We start from the raw sequence: 22,218 nt of genomic DNA, 5'->3' as shown, positions 1-22,218 counted from the left end.
TGGATATGCTATGACAGCTAAAACTCCAGGGACTGGTCTTAGGTACCACTTGTTCAGCATTGTGGTAAATTTGAACAGACACTGAATGAGTGATTATTAGATGAGGACCACCTGTAAAACCAAACAGAATAAAGAGAGATGTGAAAAGATCTGTTTAGGCTGACGTTTACATAAGATAACTCAAGTGGCCACAGGGCAATATGTATCCTCAATATTTTATTTCACTCCAATTCCAATTTTTTTCCCCGTCAATTAGTTCATTTATAGCTTCTGCACATATATTTCTGTTGCAATTTTAATGTCCCTGTATTTTCTACATAGGAAAATGCATTGATTTGGGTTGTTTTCAATTAGATTCCAATCCACCAAGCAACACAAAGGGACTGAACATGGAACAAGTACTATATCCAATTTAATTTTAAGGAAGGCAAATGTGATTATTCTGATATTTGTAGTCACTCTTGTCTTTTTATACCAGAATTCCTATCTTGCTACTATGAATTATTTTACATTTTGATGGGGCTACTCATAAACCTATGCTCTTCAATAAAGGGGTGAAAAGGGGCATAAATAAGGCTTCTCAACTTTAGTAATTATAGTATCATTTTGACCAGGCATAATGGAACTAATCTGTAATTAAACCTACAATCTCAAAACTGTAGTAATTTTGGGCAATTAATCTAAATGCACCATTTTAATTCTCCTTTAGGTCCTGATAACTATAAGAAAATTATTAGTGCACTTTCATTGAGAGGTAACCATTTCCATCCGCAGTAAATACATCCTGGAGCTAGAATTGCCAAGATGAAAGATATAGAATATAGATTTTTCTGAACTCATACGATGAATTTCTGACTTAGCTGCCTTTCTTCTAGTAACAGTTCCTTTCCTTGAAGCAAACCTCTCTACATACAACCCTCTTATTAACAATATATATATTGTTAAAAATATTTATATATATAAAATATGTCTTATTATAGCACTAACCTATTCTCCTTCTATAGATGGTTAGCAATTGACTTTAACCTATATGCTGATAGTTCTCCTCCCCCCCTCCTCCTCCCCTCCCCTTCCCCAAGCTCTGTGGGTTGCAAAACTATATTGTACTGAAGTCATTGATTACCCTGAGCCTATAATAGAAATTGAGCAACATTCAATCCATGATCTCTTAGCCTCCCTCTCCACCAATCTCCTTTACACAGGCAGGCATTGCATCACCCTAGCCAAATTGATTAGGTCAAAATAGAGTCCTTAATTAATGAGAAGTCAGGGCTTGTCAACATGAAATCCATTAAAGACCAGTTCAGTTTTAATTTCAGTCAGGCACTGTTGGGCAGTCTCTGTGGATTCATTAGCGTTGGTGATCTATAGCCTTTTTCTGTCTGGCTTCCTTGAACCCAGCCTCAGTTCTGTTGGTTTTTTTTACCTACAGTAAATATCGGCATTTTAGACGCTATACTGAAAAATGGGAGACTTTCTGGGTGAAGGGCTAGATAAACTAAAATGCAAGAATGCAACTCTGCCACTTTCAAGAGAGCTGTGCCTGGGATTACTTTCAGCTCTTGATCTTATGTACAGCAGCTTGAAATCAACAGAGATGACAAATATGCAAAGACCACCTTCTTGTGGCTCATCCTAATAAATAAAAATAAAATGTGTGCTTCGAAGCCCTGTACACTTCCCTTACTCCCAACCATCTGATATATACACAATTGTGAACGAGCAGAAAAGGGTGGAAGTGTTTGGGATGCTACACAAAAAAAGTAGAACTATAGGAAAATATTTTTTTTTCTAGATGAAGCATCCATTCTGATAGGATGGTTCCAATTTTAGTTCCAATTTCAACATGCCTAGTTCACTTCACCTAATGTTGTATCAAGGGGTTGCACTGGTTTATGAGAATCATTTGTTATATTTCTGGAATTTTGCAAGCCAGTCCAAAGCATGGCTCAGTCACTACACCTTGGTGTGCCAATCTGTTGTTCTACAGCTAGTGGCATCAGAGCAGCAATGGAGCCAGCAGAGCCAGTTCTGAATCATTTACCAGCATGCCACTGATTATAACTGGCCCAAAAAAAAAAAAAAGCTTTCTCTGCACATAATCCTAGGAATAAAAGGGGGGAAAGGCTAAAACAACAAATGAGGCCAATCCAGATCTTCAATATAGTGCATTAGGCTCAATATGTAATCAGGACTTGGGGCAGAATCTGAGCCAACAGTTCCATGCCATATTCTAGGTCACAAAAAAGTTGCAGTTGGCTGGATCCCTCTCCCCACCCCCCACCCCCCAGCATCACAACTGCAATCAGCAAGAATACAGCACCGGAAGTGATGGGTACTGATATTCCCTAGGTGGAGCAGGAAAATCTATGTTGTCTTCCAGTGCTGCATTGTTCTGTTTTCCAGTTCAAACAAGTCATCCAAAGTACAAAGATGTACACAAGAGTTGCAAATCTCTTGATTCCCTCTCTCTCATTCACTCGTTAAGACAGTTATGTGACCACTCATAAAACCAATTACAGTTGTAATGAAAGGGTATAAAGTTCCCTTCTCAGTTCCCTTCATTGTTTACACAATCTGATTGTCTCCACATCTACAAAATATTCTCTAGCCCGCTTTTAACATATGCCTAATTTAATCATTGATGGTCTGTTAATGGTCTGAAAATAAAAGTGATCCAATTCTGTCCTCTTTCACATAATTTGTGCCAGAAATAACCCTCATTGACCTCTGTAAGCAGGTCTTCACCAACCTGAACAGGAGAGGAGACACCATGATCATAAAATCTGTCCCATTTTATCAAGGCCAGTATGCATTGTTCAACCCTACCGTTCTGTTTGGCTGTTTCATAATCCTCCTTGCAGACTAGGCGCCCATCTTCCATGAGATAAAACTCATCCCCTGTGGCAAGTTGGCGGTTGCAGATAATGCAGGCAAAGCAGTGCAGATGGTAGACGAAATCCTGGGCTTTTCTGACCACCTGGGTGGGTGGGATTCCCTGTTGGCATGCTGTGCATTTTGTGCCAAAACGCCTGCAAAGGAGGGAAAAAAAGTGCCAATGCCTAGAAGCAGAGCAGGGAATGTACTATATAGAAAAAAAAACAATTATGATAACAGTCAGATTCAGGTTTCTAGGAAAATTTCTAATTTCATATTTTAACAATAAACGTCTGTTCTTCTGACTCTACAAATAAGCCCAAAGTAAGTGGGTATGCCTGCTTAATCCACAAAAAACAAGTATTTCAATGACCAAAGGAATTACTTAAACTCCACGTGTAACAAACATTTTCTTACAATGACCACCAAATTCAGAATGAATTGTACATCAGTCATTCATACAAAGACTTTAACTTGAATTTCTAGATGTAGAATTAGCTATGCCTGAAGTATTATTGTTTAATTGTAGAATATAAACTTATCTCTTGTTGCAGAAACTCACAAAGTATATTATCCTTAGCAAGAAACTCTGAAAAAAGTGGCCCTTCAAAAGGAAGCAGAGAAAGGTGCAGAGTTGAAAACAGAAGCCAAGCCGATCATGCACGACATTTGACACAGAAGGTCTTTATCTCCTTTCGTGTAAAACGACTGGGCTAATTGAAGGGTAGAGTTTGATGGTCCTTTTAGCTAAAGCTAAGACAGGCTGTACAGTTACCCCCATAAGGACATAGGTATTTCATCCACATTAGTTCTAAATAAATTACTTGTGGTCATTGCCGGTAAGGTAAATTTAAGATTAATTTAAAGTGATAGAATCTGCAGGCTCCAATAACAGTGGCACTACACACCAGCTGAGGAGCCGTCCCTAGGAACATCTTAGCAAACGTATCCTAAAATAAGAAGAATGCCTAGCACTGTTCTTTATTAAAGACAATGTCTCAATGACACTTTGTGATAAGCTACAAATTATGGATGACAAAGCACAGTTGGCTGAATTTTCATGCTACTTTTCTTTCCACAAGAAGTTTAAGCCTTCCTTTAGTTAGCATCAGACAATTACCCCAGGGCACGGGGGAGGAGGGGGGACTGTGGCCCAAAAGCACAATTTTGCTGGATTAGAAATGATTTTCTGATGACAATCAATGGGTACTTGTGGCAAAAAACTCATTCTATAGATGTATTTACTTATTTATTTAAGTGGCTGCTATGTTTTCAGTCTCTTTTTTAATAATGCTAAATACAGTGTTTGACATTTCACCGCTATTGGCTGCCAAGTTGACACAGATGCTGACATGATTTGAACTTTAGCCATTGTTTTTCTTCCCCCATTTTCTTTCCATTTTTAAGCCTTATAACTTAAAAAAGAGATCTTTTTTAGAATGGGAAAGCATGTATAATTTTTCTATTGGTCTAAAATGTACTACAGTACTTTTAAGTACAGGTAATTCTCAGCTTACAACCATTTGTAAATTACAACAGCACTGAAAAAAAGGACATGACCATTTTTCAAATTTACAACTGTTGCAGCATCCCCATAGTCATGTGATCAAAATTTGTTCCCTTGGCAACTGGCATGAATTTATGACTGTTGCAGTGTCCTGGGTCATGTGATCACCTTTTGAGACCTTTTGACAAGCAAAGTCAATGGGAAAATCAAAGTCATTTGATTTACAATCAAATGTTACTAACTTAACAACTGCAGTGATTCACTTAACAACTATGGCAAGGGAGTTCGTAAAATGGGGCAAAACTCACTTAGCAACTGTCTTGCTTAGCAATGGGCTCAATTGTGATGGTAAGTTGAGGACTAGCTATATGGACTTTGGATTCCTCTGCTCCTTCCCTTCCTGTGGCCAAAACAAATATCTTGGCTACTTTTATTAAATGCCATCTGTCTTTCAAGGTTAAACTTTGCCAATACTCCAGATCCCATCCACAGAGATATTGGTAGGGGCAGTTGGGGGAGGAATTATGAAAACAACAGGGACACATGACACAAGCTCCTTCCTATTTGTACGTGCATTAAGATCCTGCCAACACCTCTGATTATCAATTTTACTATGGAATTAGGACTTCTTCCCATTGTGCATCACTTTATTTGTAGAGAGATTCATTCGACTTTTAATTTGTTCCATTTTTAAAGGACTAACTAAGCTTTATTGTTATACATTTTGGAAGTAGCAAAAAAGATGAAAATATCCCCAGGTTGGTTACATCTTTTTAACCCGAATTCTATACTGAATTGGAATGTTAAGCCAGACTTAGTGTTAATCAATCTGGATCAGAGTAATTGGAAAAGATACATTTGTATTGTATAATACTTATCTTGAGACATTAAACCAACACTATGGAAACCTAAATTCAAGTTCATTTAGCCATGGTACCTCACATGGACTGAATACTATTTCTTACCTCCCACCTGCCTCAAAGTATTGCTGTTATGGGAATAATATTGAAAAAAGGAATATTATATATGCTGCCTTCACTCCCTGGAGGAAAGATGCAATCTAGCAAATAAATGCTACACTTAACTGCAGTGTATTAAGCCACATAATGCACCTGAAGCTATATCATTTGGAGGAAATGCTATCCTCTGATGCATGAATATACCTGCCTATAAGAATTACAAAATATTGGGTGAGCCCTATTATTCAGAAAAGTCCACCCTGAAATAGTTTGAAGCCTTGTACAGAAGCTGGCCATTGGATATTAACATAAGAATTAATCCCAACTGAAAAATACCATTCTCAGGTTAAAAGTTCACTTGCTATTTTTAAATGTTCTTTTAGCCTTCTAAGAGAGCACACAGATTATGTTGGTTGTAGCACTGTGTTAAAAAAGTGTGAGTGGAGAAAAATTCCAATTCAGTTGTAAACTTACTACAGTACACTGTTTTGTATGTTGTCAAACAGCAATATGAGAATAGGAAAACTACTTATCATACAGGAATGTTACAAGGGTTATTAAAATTATGTATGCTTATTCTTTAGGTTGCTCTGTACATAGAATCTTAAGAACAAAATGCATTGTATCAATGTACAATACAAAATCAAAAACAAAGCAGGCTTCAAATTACCATTGACATAAAATATATAAAATTCTTCATCAACCAGAATATTTCAACCCAGAAAAATCAGCCACAATATTTCTCAAACTAAATAATACAATCAGGAACATTTTCTTTCAAATAGCCCTTGGATAACAATCCTCCTTAAATTTTAACTGTTCTTTATTGCCTTCAGTTTTCAATTGCTCAAGAGTCCAATTTCCAGGTTGTTCAGGACCCAACCTTGACCCTGGTTGGGACTGCAAGCAGTACAGTTTGCTTCTTCACCAGGATAATATGTTTTCTGCTAAGCACATTAGTTTTTCTAGTTCCGCATGATGCACCATCCATTGTTTCCAGATCAAACACGAAGATAGTTCAACATTACATAAGTGGTGGGTTTCACTTACCTTTGCTACCGGTTTGTGCACGCACACACCACTTCTGCGCATGTGCAGAGCATATTTGATGATGTCTGGGCAGAAGGGCAGAGCTGCCCGCTGCCGCTGCTACCGGTTCTCCTGAACCGGGGTGAACCAGTAGCAACCCACCACTGCATTACATGAAGTCTAAATGTGTAGTTGCCAAAGTATGAACTACAAAAGATAATCAGGTATTTGTTACTACAATACTCACTTAGCTGTGTGATGTCATTTATTAATCTAGAAGCATTCTCAAACTACTGGCTTGAGAACCGGTGGAGTGGTCAACTAAAAGCAGCTATGTCAGTAGCCTACTGTGCTCACCTTAATAGGTGTGCTGAACAAATTGCTCCTTGCTATTAGAAATTCTAACAGAGCATTCCATCAAATTTTGTTAATCTAAAAGCAAATATTTTAATAGGCCTTATCTTACAGGAAGCCACTGATATGTCACCATGTTCACCAACTTTAGTCTTTAATATATCTAGGTTGCAACCTCCTCACAGCTTACAGAAAAAGACTAACCCAAAGTACGTTCTGGCCTGTGCACCAGCCTGAGGAAAAATTGAGGCAGTTTTATTGGTTTTAATAAGACCATGAAATTCTGAACCAGACAAAGGTTCTCTTGGTGTCAATGTTGGAGTCCTTCAGAATGACCAAATATGGGTTCTCCAATATTCTAATGGACAGGGAGGCTGTTGAGCTGCACAGTGAGTGGCCACTCCCAATTCTATCTTGCTCACTCATTTGAAAAAGTATTTCAGAGATTTCCTAGTAAATATAAACCTTTAATTATCACAGCAATGCCTCATCATTAGCTATCTAGCCTAGGCTTTTGCAGAATTGGAACTGCAGGTGGGAAAGCTAGTTGCTAGTTGTCCAGTAGACTTTTTATTCAGAATTAAGTTATGGATGAGGACAACTTTGTTATGAATTCAAGAAGCAGAGGGCAATAATATCTCCAGGCAAGGAACCAAAAGCCATGAGACCAATGCAGGGGTGAAATCCAGCAGGTTCTGACAGGTTCTGGAGAACTGGTAGTGGAAATTTTGAATAGTTTGGAGAACTGGCAAATACCACCTCTGGCTGGCCCCAGAGTGGGGTGGGAGTGGAGATTTTGCAATATCCTTCCCCTGCCAACCCACCAAACCACGCCCACAGAACTGGTAGTAAAAAAATTTGGATTTCACCACTGAACTAATGCATTAGAAAGAAAGGCAGGACCATTAAAAGAAAGAATCTGCATATTTGTGTCCTCTAAACAATGCCATGCCATCCCACCCCATCCCATGTATTTGCTTGTTTGTTTAACAAATTTATATAGCCAAACATACAGAAGTGACTCTTGGTGGATTACAACAGTGGTCCCCAACCCCCGGTCCGCGGACCGGTGCCGGGCCGTGGAGTACCTGGCACCGGGCCGCGCAGCGGCTGGGGGACATGAACGCTGCAGCGCAAAGGCTCCTGGGCCGTGCGCAAAAGCTCCTGGGCCGTGAGCAAAGGCTCCAGGGAAGAGAGCCCCGCGCAGGTACGCACATGTGGCCCAAAGCCTCCACCCCTGCGCGCGCTCAGCGGGCCACGGTAAAATTATCAAAGGCTGATTGGTCCGCGGCGATAAAAAGGTTGGGGACCACTGGATTACAACATCTATCCTTTTCTCAACCTGCAATCAGCTATATGTGTGCCTCTCATCTTCTGTAGAGGACTAATCTATTGGTCTTCAAAGCCCGAAAATTTAAGATAGCCAAGACGAAGAGTGAATAATTAATTATTTGAAGTACATTCAAATGTTTTCTCCACAGACTTTCTAAATAATCTAACCAAGTTAATCCAATTCCCTAATGATCTATTTGCTATAGGAACTAGCACTTTGTCCTTGCTTGTTATTTTCAAATCGACACTTTAAATATTGGAGGCATTCTCCTTTAAAAAAAAAATCACATGCAGTTCAATTTGCAATGTTCATGCCTGCCAGACCCCTCCCTAGAGAAGCATGCACTTAATCTGTTTAATGTGTGGGTTACATGCAGCTGCAATGTCTTCCCCCACCACCACCACCATTAGAGATGGACAAAAGTTCTTGGGATACCATAAAGTCATATTAAAGAGCTGTGTTTATTTTAAATGCCAGAAAAGGAGAACAGTATTTTGGTTCACCAAGACAGCATCTTAACATTACAGCTTGCTTTCCCAATTTGCAGATTGCTTGTTTTCAAAGACAAAGAAAAAAGCCTAAAATGTATTTGTAGAAATTTGTCTTCTAATTCCTATTAGTCATCCAATACATGACAATTATTTCAGCTACTGAACAAGAGGGTGGAAACTGATCATTTAATCTATACAAAAGAGATGCTTAATAATTTAGTGGTCAAGGGCCACATGTTGCCTACAATAATTTACATACATAATAGAGCAAATGTCTGAACTTTTCAATAATTATACTGTTACTCAAAATAATACCAAACCTGTGCCAGACTATGCAGTGTTACAAATCTGATCCCAAAAGACATTTCGGAACATGGAGGTGCTGAATGTAGCAGCCTTCATAGCAGTTGTATAATCCCACGAAGATATGGGGTTGTTTTAAGGAGTTATTCACAGGTGCTATTTTCACCTCATTGCATGCTCTGAAGCACGGTTCTCTGGCACTGACTTCCAAAACTGTACTACCAAGAGCCTTGGTAGTACAGTGGTCTAAAGCACCCTGTTATTAAGACCAGCTGCCTGCAATTATTGCAGGTTCGAATCTCGCCAGGCTCAAGGTTGACTCAGCCTTCCATCCTTTCTAAGGTAGGTAAATTGAGGACCCAGATTGTGGGGGCAATAAGCTGACTTTGTATAAATATACAAAAGGATGAAGGCTATTGCTTAATGCATTGTAAGCCGCCCTGAGTCTCTGGAGAAGGCCGGCATATAAATCAAATTAAAAAAAAACAAAAAAAAACTGAACAGCCTTAAGTGAATACAGACCTACTGTTGCATTTAATATTTCTATTAGAGTAGTTAGTTAGTAAACTAGGCAATGAATTTCCTTGTGGGAAGCTGATAGGAAGCATCAGAATCTTCTTCCTCCCTCCCTCTTCCTTCCTCCTTGTTTCCTTTCTCCTTTCCTGTCCTTTCCTTCCTCCCTCTCCTTCCCTGCAGGCAAGTCAATGCCTGTTGCTAGCTGGGGGAATGACCAAGGGATTGCCCGGCACCACTGAAACACCAATAACTTTCCCAAATTTCATTTCCTCAAGAAGTCATGAAACCCAGATGTTGGGTGCATTCTGTAAGTTAGTCTATTTGTGATACCTTGTTGCCCTATGATGGGCCATTTTGTCCAGTTAAAGGTTAAGGAATTGAAAGTTTTAATAGTATATAGATGTCTTCATTTGCTCTCATAATAATGGATTTTAAGGTTACTCCATAATGAAAATTATAGAGATATGTGCAGTATCTCTCGTTTTTTTAACTTTAGGGTTGGGGAATACTGTGTACAGCCAAGAAAATGAAACAAATCTATCATGAAACAAATCAACCCAATTTTTATACTCAAGACACAAGGGTTCAAATTACTCTATTTGGGTCATATTATATGAAGACTAACTCCAGAGAGTTTGATCTTCATATAATATGTTCCAAATAGAAGAAGAATCTAATGCTAGTAAAGGTGGAAGGAAAGACAAGAGGGTGACCAACAGCAAGGAGGATGAACAATAGCAATGAATGCACTGTTGAAAGACTTGAATGATCAGATTGGGGACAGGTTGTCATGGAGACAGTCTATATGTATGGTTGCTAGGAATAAAAAATGACTTGATGGCACTTATCAATCAATCAATCAATGTGTAGTGGAGTTGCCTTTGTGTTGGAAAAATTTTGTGCTGAGCAAAGTAGATAAATTGGCAAGTAGTGCTGTCCTGTTCTTCTTTCAGCAAAGAACTTCTACTGGATCTGAGTGCCTTCCTTTCTAGAAACAGCCTGTTTGGATCCAACCCAATGTACACAAGAACACAGAAGTTGCTTTGCTCACTATCAGGCAAAGGAAATATGCAGCTGATTGAATGATAAGATTATGATATGAGAGTTTATTGTAGGAGCTTTTCTGCACAAACAGAAAAACTGATCTCTCAGGCAAGACTCATCAAAAGCATCACCAACAGTGACATTAATCCAGACACTTGACATACTTTTGTTTATGCCAATAAAATAAGTTTTCCTCTTCCTTTATTAAATTTGGATTATTTTCTAAAGCCAGCTATTTTCCATCAAGCCAAAGCACATGAAGGGACAAGAGTTTGCAGAAAAACAATTGGGATCTCATTAAAAAAAATATACTGTCACTGCTACCAGGTTGCTGTCCGTTGTCCTGAAACCAAAGGCAGCTAACATTTCTCAGACCTTGCATCTTGTATACATTTCTGCTGCCTCATTTCATATTATTCTCTAATGGACTTTACAATTAAGACTTTTTTTTACAGCTGGAGGTATCAAACTAGACTTTCCATAATCCAATATCTACTTCCTCATCTAAGCCTCAGACCCACTGATTTAGTACAGTCCTTCCTACCTAGATAGCCAGAAACTCCAAGCACCATGATTACATTTTAATACATTTTTTTGCTTCCATTCACATGGTGTGAAAAATGTTCTGCTCTTGTAAAAAACATGTCTTTTAATGGCATCTGTCAGAGCCTATCAACCATCAGAAAATGTGGCTAAGTAAATAATGCCATTTGTTATTTTGGGCAGGAGCAGCAACTGCTGGACATCGCATCAATCAGTTTTTAAAAGGCAAATTAATAATAGGATATATGGTGGCATAAACACATTAACATGGAAAATTCATTCAATTCCTCCCCCAGCAAATACCCCTCTGGGTAATATAGTAATAGCCAGGCCCCTGAAAGGGAATGGTTAGCTGTAACACTAACGTTCAGCAGCCAATGAATTTGCAGGGGATCGGATATACTAAGTTGTGTTCCTCAAAAGAACTCTTCGCATTTTAGATTTAAAGATTTAAATCCTGTACCTAAAAACAAAAACAGATATGACATAAAAACTACATATAGTACCTGATGTATGCATTAAAGAGACAAAATTGGCAGCTTTTTCTAATCCAACAAATGCCTATGTGAATGTGGCTGTATCTGAAATTTACAATCAAGATCAAGAAGCACACCCTTAGGTTGGCAAACTCTTTCAAAAATTTCAGCATGATGCTTTCCTCAGACCTTAGGACTAATTTTTAAGCTGCTCTGCCTCTGACATAAGCATCTTATTCCTGCGGTCTTGTTCTTATTTTCTACCTATGTTCTTCATTTGCAGCAAGAACAGACACTCTATCACCATTAGGAAATTAGAAATCTCTTTTTTCCTTTCATTTAACCACTATTTCTCACTAGCTGCTGGAGTATATTCTGCAACTCTTTGTCCAAACACAATTACAATAGCTATCTTTTCCCCTAAGCATTTAGCTCTACACCATAGTGCTGATATACATATAACGTAGGACAATACCAGAAGCTTAAATTCATCCCTTGGGATCATTGCATCTTGTTTCCTCTCACTTTTCTTTTCTTTCCATTTCATGGCTGATTTAAATTGCAAATTCCTCAGGACAGGGAACTATTGTTTGCTCACTATTTTGAAACACTATGCAAACAATATATGAGGATTAGCCCTTCAAGATAGTCCACACAAGAAGCACCATCATATGTACTTGCTCTCATCTTTATTGTAAGGTTATATTAACAGAAACTTGCAAGACCGAAAATATTTCCACCTCTCTTATTTTACTCTCTAGACTAGAGAGGGTCTCTTCCGAAATGCTTTCCATATCCTCTCCTCTCCTTTTGTGAACTGAGAAATCTTTTACATGTTGTTCAATCTATGCCTTTTCTTCCTGATTCCCAAGATGATTCCCACATACCATTGCAGATGTTAATGTAAAACAAATTTTAAAAATTCTACACAAACTTTTGTTTTGGTTTGCTGTAAAGCCCAACAGGCTGAAGAGATTAATGAATATAATTGAAAACAGCTATATCAGCTTGGCAAATCTATTCTTGGATACACACAGTCAATTAAGAACTTCAGAAGCCTCAATTCATTTTGAAAATAACACATATATACTAACTCTAATAAGCTACACACAAGTCAAACATCTGAGTACAGAATGCCTTTCATAGGGAAATATCAGTATCATGAAATCCACTGGCCATAGCTTCCACTTCTGTTGACCCCTAGAACTTGGGGATTTTTTGAGATGCTGCCATAGCTGTAAATAATGTTATCAGTGTGATAACCTTTGTAAAACAGCTTTTTCAAAAAAAAAAAAATATGTGAGATATGTTGGGCTTCCACTTCCATAATAGTTGAGAACTAATAAAACTAGAAATCCAACCTATGCAGAATGTCCCATAATAAAGAAAGCCTATTCTAGAGGAATCATCTAGAAATAGAAGCCAAGTCCTGATTATAGAAAAGTGGTGACAGGATGATATTCAGTTTTGAAAATGTCTACGTGAGGCTAGAGCTAATGAGTCTCACTTGATACTTGAAATGAATTTGCCCCTGAACCAAACATTGTGATTGTTAAGCCAGGAGAAGCAGCTGTAGCACTTCCTCAATTACACCATTATAAACAGCATTTTATATAGTTTTTCCTACATCAAGGGTGTGCAGCTTCCCGACTTGGGGACCACAACTCATTTCAAATGCAAAAGTCTTTCCAGTGACCTGTTTTAATAGAAGGTTCGTGGTATATTTGGGGTTTCTCCTTCCCTATCCCGTTAGCCTTTTAGCAGTGGGAATGGGAGCAGGAGGAATCTTGGAAGGAAACCATTCTCATTTCCACCATTAGCAATTCTGCCCACACAAAATAATGTGGGTATATTTTAAGCTATTTTGTGGGGGTTTGTTGCTGGAATAGGACCAGTTTGCATCCCATTCCTCCTGGTTCCCATACCTTGTCTTTAACAAAGTGGGAAATTGTTAACCTTTTTTCATATATTTGTTCATGTTTACTTTCTATCTATATAAAATATAATAAAACTGATATTTAAAAAGTGGAGATTGCATCTCGGAAAATCAACTATTTTGTTTCTGAATTTTGAGGTGTTGAAAGAGAGATTGCTCACCTTGAAACACGCACATGAATAATTGTAACTTCTGTCATTTGATACTGTGCAGTATGTGGAGATAAATTTGCATGATCTCTCTTTCGTCCTGATGCTATAGGCATGTAACACATCCACTGGGATCCATGTAATATGTAAGATCTCCTTAGTATACATCTTTTATAACATTTTTGTTTGCTAACAGAAGAATAGCCTATTCTTATTCTGTGGCAAAGAAAATGCCTGTTGTGCAGAAAGTCCCAACTTTAACCCTCATCATTAAAAAATATTTTTAAAAATAAGCAAGAAAAGCACGTATACACATCCTTCAGAGATTTAAGTTGCTATAAGATAGCTTTGCATGGATAAACCTGTCATTTGTGCAAGGTATGAATTAATATAGGAAGCAAAAATAAATGCAAAGCAGTTTCACTGCTAGTGGTGGATTAAGTTGAATACATTTGTTTTGGGATATGTGTTATATATCAACATTATGGTAAATGATATTATAAGCAGGACATTCTGATCCTGACATATATGCAGCCATACTTGCTAACAAATAAGTAACATAACCTAGCAATTTGGACTAAGAAAACCTAGCAGTTTGGAGTGTGATATGGTACTTGGTTTTTGGTCATTCAGAAGGTATCGGATAATGATGTACAAAATGCTCTAGTTTCAAACAGTTCTGAATTTAAAATGTCCTATTTTGCACCTTGGAACAATAATTTTGCATTCCAAGCACAATGTTCCTACCTTTCTGGAAGTGTTTTGAGCTTCAAGCAGTTGCTTCAAGATTGAAATGCTTCCAAGATTATTCAAATAACCCATACTGCATTGAAAACAACTATTTCAAACTCGAATAGGACATTTACATTCAAAACTAAATTCAAAACATTTTCATACCCTCAACAGTTAATGAAAAATTCATCAGGTCCCAACAATATTCCTAATCATTAGGTCCTTAGAAAAGGGACAATAAAGCAGGATGTACTGCAAAATTTCAAAAGCACCCAAGTCACAAGGATAGGTTCTATCACTATAGGGGATCCTGAATCTGCTTTCCATATCTGCTGAAGAATATTAAATCAGAAGTAATATTTTATTGCTATAGGTGAGGTCAGGAAATAGCCACATAGTATATAGGAGAAAGCTTGATAAGATGAACCAGGTAAAGGGAACATTTCAACAATAGAGAGTTGTACCAATAGAATTGTATTTGTAAGAAAAGTTCCACAGCTTTAACCATTTTCCCTTTCCTATATACATTTCATTTTTCATAACAATTTAATGCTTATTTGTCCAACAATATTATTCCATTGAATTAAATACAGAATTGGCTCTAAAGCTTATGCTGACTGGTGCCCACACGAGAGCCATTACTTCCTTTAAAACTGGCTTATGTAATGCCATTAGAGAGGTTTTAACTAAGAGGAAACATGCAGTTATGCTCAGCAAATCAAGCAGCCATTTTTTTACTTCCATTCCCATTCTCCAGAGAGATCCAAAATAACTGATAAAATGAGTGGGATATTAACTGCTGGATTGAAAAGCTATAGATTCCCAGAGAAAAGTATTACCTGCAGCCATATGTAAAGACATTTTATGGAAGACCCCTGCAGACAGACATAAAGGCTGCACATGTTACACAGGGCCAGCCATTTTGGTACCATTTAAGGAGAAACAAGCATGGATTTAGAGAGTTATTGTGTGGAACTGAGGTTCCTTTAAGGAAGGGGGTGGGTGAATTTGTGGAGTGGTCTGCCTCCTTTATTCATGTGTATTATTTCTTTGAACTCAAGGCCAATAGGGTTTTGTCATTAGGAAGTCAATAAATAAGTAAGTAAGTAACCAAGTATGTATATATTAACAGTGAACTTAACCAAGGAGTTGTAGTAAAGTTGGGAAAAACTTTTAGGGATTGCTATGAAAAGCAAGGAAATAATTTGGATGTTAAGAATTTGGGTACCCAGGGAGGCAGGATAGAGGAAAATGATGCATATATAGACAAGAAGAAATAAATATAGAAATTACAGGTGGAAATAAGGTAGTTTTTCACCAGAGCACAGAAAATCCTATAAGGATATATGAATTGGGGCCTTACATTCAAAAGGGGAGGTGATCCATAGAACTGACAAGGAGAAATAAAACTTAAAACATTTGAAAAAGAAATAAAAAAACATGGAGTTGTGGGTCCACCCAAACCTAGAGATACTGATTGATGCAAGCAAGAGTTTGACCAGAGTGAGACCAAGCATGGATGAAATAGGAGAAATAAAAAGAATACTGCAATGGGAATCTATTAAGGGAAGAGACAGAAACATGTGTCCATGTGATGCAAAACTCAGGGAGTTTATATGTTAGAAGCTGACAAACAGTTTAGAAATTTACCTAGGAAGAGAAAAAAAATGGCCTGAAGATTTACAGCAAGTGCTATAGTTTAGCTGAGGAACATAATGAGCACATTATGGAATGGGGGCAAGGGTAAGAGTGGCTTACTTAGATGGCCTAAAAGGGAGGGAGGTCCACTGTTAGAATTCCCCCTTTGGGTTGGCAGCAGGCTTGATGAGTAAATAATCCAAGAGCTACAAGAATTTCTGCTTGGAAAATCTCTGGGGGATTCAGCTCACAAACCCAGGACCAGCTCCATTGTCAAACAGTACATAAATTGTACATCCTGTTTATCCCATTCCCTTTTTTCATTTGTGTTTTAGACCTTCCTTCTGGAGATCCCTCACTTAACTCCCCATACCCACATGTTCCTCCTCTTCTCTTCTAGGGCAATCTACCCCTTGCTTGCAGTGTGTCCAACAGGCTTTCTGAATGCCCGTGACTGCAATAGGCACTTCCATTAAGATATTTTGCATGTACAATCTTTTTCCCACACCTTGCCCAATTGTTGGACCTGGTCTACACAGTGCCAGCAGAATGAAATGGTGGGGGTGATGGCATGCCTTTATGCTGCTACCAGTAGTTGCAAGACCCTCTGCAGTTAATAAAATCCCCTGCAGTTAATAAGCAGATACATATGTAATAAAAAGGTTGTAAGAGAGACCTCCAAAATGACACTAGCCTACCTGGTATGCTTAGTCTCCCATTTCCAGATGCTGCCACCTCATGTTTAACCATATCAATTAAGCCAATCAGTCAAATTAGGAATACCTTCTTTTTTATTGCAACCATCCCTTCAACAACCCTAAAAGCTGCATCTTGAAAGCATCATCATCATCATCATGACACTCTATAAATCTGCAAAGAACTATTTCTCTCTCTCTCTCCCCCCTCTAATCCCCTGCATACATGCAACCACATGTCACATGTTCTTCCCTTGCTAATGGCAAGGGAGGGAGGGAAGGTTGTCAGGCAGATGCTTTTGATATCAAGCAATACAGCCAAATAATGGAAAAGAGAGGAGGGGGCATCATTTCCTGGGTTACACTTTCCTTTCACCTGTATACTGAGCTGGGCTGGTTCTATCCTACAGATAGAAATCATCTGGCCGGCAATATGCATGTTTCATGTACTTGGGAATCTACTTTACAAGAGCATTTCTCTTTCTAGATTCATACCTGGAGCAAATTGGACAAGTGATAGACTTCCAGAGAGAGGGGTACTGTGAATCATCACCCATATGCGGCCGCACAGGTGGTTATGGGAGCGACATGGCTCTCCCATGTGACTCCTCTCCTGCACGAGCTGCACTGGCTCCCAGTGGTCTTCCGGGTGCACTTCAAGGTTACCACCTTTAGCGCGCTCCATGGCGTAGGACCGGGGTACCTACGAGACCGCCTTCTGCCACCAGTAGCCTCTTACCGACCAGTATGCTCCCATAGAGAGGGTCTTCTCAGGGTGCCGTCGGTCAAACAATGTCGACTGGCGGCCCCCAGGGGGAGAGCCTTCTCTGTGGGGGCACCTGCCATCTGGAACGAGCTCCCCACAGAGATACGGAGGATCCCGGATTTGCACACTTTCCACCGTGCCCTCAAAACATTCTTATTCCAGCAGGCTGGTCTGGCCTAACCTCCCTTTTAATTGCTTTTAAATTTGTTTTATAAATTGGGGTGTTTTAAATCTGTTTTGGGCCAAAATATTTAATGTATTTTTAAATGGTTTTTTAACGTTTGTACTATGTGTATTTTATCTTTTGGCTGTTCACCGCCCTGAATCCTTCGGGAGCAGGGCGGTATATAAATTTAATTAATTAATTAATTAATAATAATAATAATAATAATAATAATAATAATAATAATAATAATAATAATAATAATAATATGCAGCAAAAGCCTCTAGGCTTTGTTTTGGTGCATAGCAAGGATAGCTTCCTGAACATTTTCACTGTTAGTTTTTTAAAAGCAAGTGTTTCTCTTTAGTGACTGGGAGTGATCACAGAGAGAAAAAAGTTTTAAGAAAACTCTGGCCACAGGTGCATTTCAATGCTGAAGAATAAGATTTCCATATAGCCATTGGACCTCCCCAAGATTAGCAGATGCAAGAATATCTGATAAATGCAAATATATACACAACTTCGCAAGATTTATGTTCATGTAAGTATGCAATTCTGGGTCTTTCTAAGGCATGGTTCTCCAACTGAGCTTTCAGCACAGAGGGATAAAGGATCAACAGCTTTTCCAGGATGCTTCCATGTCTCAATGTTGGTTTTGAGCTATAAAACCTTGTATATGGTTCTGGCGCTTTTAGAATTCAGGAGGGCTGTTTTGTTAGATGTGTTGTGCTACTTTAATTATCCCTGTTGTTTTAAATTGATTGTTTTATGATATTTACGATGTTTTTATGTGAGCTGCTCAAGGTTTGTAGACTTGGGCAGGATATAAATTATGCAGATAAATAATCTGGATTATGACAGATTGATAGCAATGCACCAATAACACAAAACAAAACCTAAGCCCACACATTATTTTTTTCTGCGGTTCTGTAAAATAATCAAATATTTCTAGCCTACCTTTGTAAACAATTAATTCTGAAGAAACTAGTTATTTACTAGCGGCAGGTTAGAAATGTTTATGTACTTTACAGATGGAATAATTAGTGAGCTAGTATTTATTTTCTGTTAATTTACATTCAAATAAATATTAAATACTGAGACCCAAAATGTTAATAACTGGGATTGTCCATCAAAATAACTAAGTGGATTAGGTGGCCTTCCCCTCACTGACTCCAGAGTGGACATACATTACCTACTGTTTTCTTTTCTGCCAGTCCTAGGCCTGACCTGGCTGCCTGCCAAACTATCAAGGCCACTGAGTTCCTTGGCACTGATCTCAGAGGCCATGCCCTTCTTCCAGCCAACTCATCTCATGCCTAGATTTTCCCCTGGGGGCAAAGCAGCTGCACAAAGTAAATCAGGGTTTGATTAACAAATTATTAAATTCAAAAGAATTCATTTTCAATGCAAAAGGGATTGGTAAATGCTGGAGGATGTCTTGGATTAAGCTTTCTTCGAGTGGGATGTTTGCTCTAAGTTTTCTGCTCTCTCTCTCTCTGCTCTCTCTCCCTTCCACTGCAGGGCTTGTGACTTATGAAGAAACATTATTCCTGGCCTCTCCCCTGCCTGCCTCCTCCCTTCCCCAGCTCTAGGCTTAGTTAGGAATTAGCACCAGAAGACCAAGCAGATGGTCCAAGCATCCTAAGGGACTCTATTTTAAAGGAATAGGATTGTGGGACCTTGATAAGGCAATCCTATATGGGTCAGTACAGAAAAAAGCAACAGAATTCAATGGAATTGAAAGGCACATGGAATTACAGCCTGAATAACCAACACCAAGAAAATGTTGACTAGAGAATCCAAATCAAATACATTCTCCCACCTTCCCAATATAAGACAGGAATAGGTATTCTTGGCTGAAGTCATAATCTTATATTGTATTAAGAATACCCTTCCAAAATAGCATTACATATAGAAATTATCATAGCATTAGGATAAGAGATTATGAATATTTTTTTAAAAAAAAACCTCATAGCAATAGTATTTTCAAAAGATCTTGTAAGTCTGATCTCAGTCATCAGCATAGTCTGCCAGAGGCAATGCCATTTTAGGACTGCACTGACATTTAAATTAGCATCTTTTTAGCTCCCCTTTTTAACAACCCCACTATAGCATCCCTCAATTACCCCCTTGCCACCTCCCCAAAACAAGGGCATTTCAGGCCATTGCCCGTGGCCAGACAGTAGTCCTGCAAGCCTTCCAAGGCATCTTGGATAGCTTTTCTGTACCTACTTGAAGAAGTCTTCCTTGCAATAGACACTTCCAGATCTGGAAAAGCAACGTTCTGCCAGCTGCATCTGGCAATCTGCACACTTGAGGCAGGAGCCGTGCCAGTGTCGATCAAGGACTTTCAGGATGAACTTATCCAAGATGTGCTGGTTGCAGCCAGCACATTGGGGGATCTCTGGCAAAGGAAGAACAAGAACAATATCAGCAACAAACAACAAACATTTCTGCAAAGCATGAAAAGACTGCAGCGAGAAGGCAGATCTGATTGGTGGAGGGGACTGGGGGGGGGATTTAATTGTTCACAACTAAATATGAAGGAGGTATGAAGCACATGGGAATGAGGTTGTAAGTTTAACTCTGTTTTATTATTTCCAACTTAAAATTCTCTTTCCCACATTCTTCCCTAATGAGGGGAACCTGCAGGAACCTGAACATGAAGATCATGGAATGTCCATTTTTAACAGGGGGAAAAGTGCAAGGTGTTGGTTTCCTCCAGTTTTTATCAGCCCCACTCGCTGCTATTAAATTCTAAGCAGCAACAATTCCATGCCGCCACCTCCATCACCATCATTTCCATGTAGATTCTAGAATAATATTATGACTGGAGATGATTCAAAGGCTTCTATACTTTACAAACAAATCTGACCTGTTTAAAGTCAACATCTTGCTTGTTTTATATCATTTAAAAAGCTTGGAAACTTTTATAATCCAGGTTCAGTCTGAAATTCATTTACAAGTACTCCTCGATTTACAACAGTTTGTTTAATGACCACTCAAAACTACAATGGCACTGAAAAATTTCATTTTTCACAGTTATGACCTTTGCAGCATCCCCATGATCATGTGATCAAAATTCAGATGATTGGCCATATTTCATATTTAAGACCATTGCTGTGTCCTAAGGTCTTGTGATCACCTTTTGCACCTTCTGATAAGCAAAGTCAATGGGGAAGCCGAGTCACTTAACAACCAGGATACTAAAGTATCAACTACAGTGATTCATTTAACAACTGTGGCAAGAAAAGTCATAAAATGGGACACAATTCACTTAAATGTCTCACTTAACAACAGAAATTTTGAGCTTAATTGTAGTCATAAATTGAGGACTACCTGTATTTAGCCTTACCCAATGTAAGACTGAATACAAGTTCTATCATCTATTCATCCATAAACAATTGGTAATTTTTAAACATTTTAGGCTCTGCAGCTAGAAAAGCCCAAATTCTGTAGTCAAATTGCCAAATTTGGGAGGATGTAATATGTATTGATGCAGCTAACAAAAATTAAAGAGCAAGACATCAAGGCCAGGGTAAAACTGGAAAGCACATAATAAGTAGGGACAAGAAACTCATGTAGGATCTATGTTCCTTTTCCCCGATTTTAATTTGTGATTTCTTTTCTGAAATTAAAGCTGGGATGTTCAGATTCTGCCAAGGCAAACCATGTTTATTAAGGATATTCAGAAACTTCCATAATACATTGTTATCATTTTGGATCATGACTAAAATTCAAAAGAAAAGTAACATTACAGTTTGGACTGTTTCAGTTTCTTGCCATCTAAAATCATTTATGTTTTTCTTATCATATGGAACATGTTATCAAATCTTGATTAAAACAGTAGCCAGACAAAATGACTCACAGCATAACATACAGCTTCATAGTCTCCGCTGGCCATTAAGGCTGTGCAGCATTGTAAAAATAGGCAGATTCTTAGTTTTCTAAACTAGAAAATGCTTAAAAGAAACTAGGGAAAAAACCATGTTGATTCAATGAAAACAAAACTATTGCTTTTAAAGGCTTTAAAGTTTTAATACTGTCATAACTCTTTTTTCAGAGGTTTTCTATTTTCGCAATGTAAGATTACTATTACTAACAGATGGGATTATTTTTGGTCCTTCTTTCAGATCAGTCTACTCTGAAGAATTAGTTGTAGTGACTATACTAAACATTTTCCTTTTAAAATCCTTTTCAAATTCAAACTTACTTACTTACTTACTTACTTCTTTTCCTTCCTTCCTTCCTTCCTTCCTTTTGGCACAATTCCTTGTGTCAAACTGTGGAATCCAGACATTTAATCAGTGACAGTTCTACTGCAATCATTTTTATACCCCAGGAAACTTCACCTGCTAATTTCTGTCTGACTGATTTCTGTCACTAAAAGCTAGCAAGAAATGGTTTGGAAAGAATAGCACACTAAGTTTGGATTCCATCCTGAGAAATCCTGTAATTAATGAGGTGACCTACATTTTCCCAAGAAAAAAATAAAAATGGACATAATATTACAATAGAAATGCAGTACATTGCACCATAGTGGGAGAGGCTGTGACTTGTGTGCCTGTTCAATCCAGATAGCAAATAAGGATGGTGACTTTCATGGCTTCATCTACCCAGTCTTATTATGCTTCATATTTAAACCAGACTTGTACTCAACAGCTCTTCAAATAAAGGATTGTCCTAGGTAAAACAGGACACATGATC

General features: G+C 38.3%; 1 protein-coding gene across 1 annotated transcript in view; it reads right to left on the bottom strand.

Annotated features, from left to right (window-relative positions):
* Positions 1-22,218, bottom strand: part of LHX4 (LIM homeobox 4) — a 53,743-nt gene that overhangs the window by 5,215 nt on the left and 26,310 nt on the right. Inside the window, exons 2-3 of the mRNA XM_070939263.1 lie at positions 19,744-19,915; positions 2,830-3,032 (exon numbers count right to left, since the gene is read on the bottom strand). Coding sequence (XP_070795364.1) covers positions 2,830-3,032; positions 19,744-19,915 — 375 coding nt within the window. The remainder of the gene's footprint in view (positions 1-2,829; positions 3,033-19,743; positions 19,916-22,218) is intronic.

This window comes from Pituophis catenifer, unplaced genomic scaffold, assembly GCF_029215685.1.
Source record: "Pituophis catenifer annectens isolate HBS135680 unplaced genomic scaffold, rPitCat1.0.hap2 SCAF_3, whole genome shotgun sequence".
NCBI lineage: Eukaryota > Metazoa > Chordata > Lepidosauria > Squamata > Colubridae > Pituophis > Pituophis catenifer.
The sequence above is the reverse complement of the archived record's forward strand: the minus strand, read 5'-3'. Positions and strand labels throughout refer to the sequence as shown.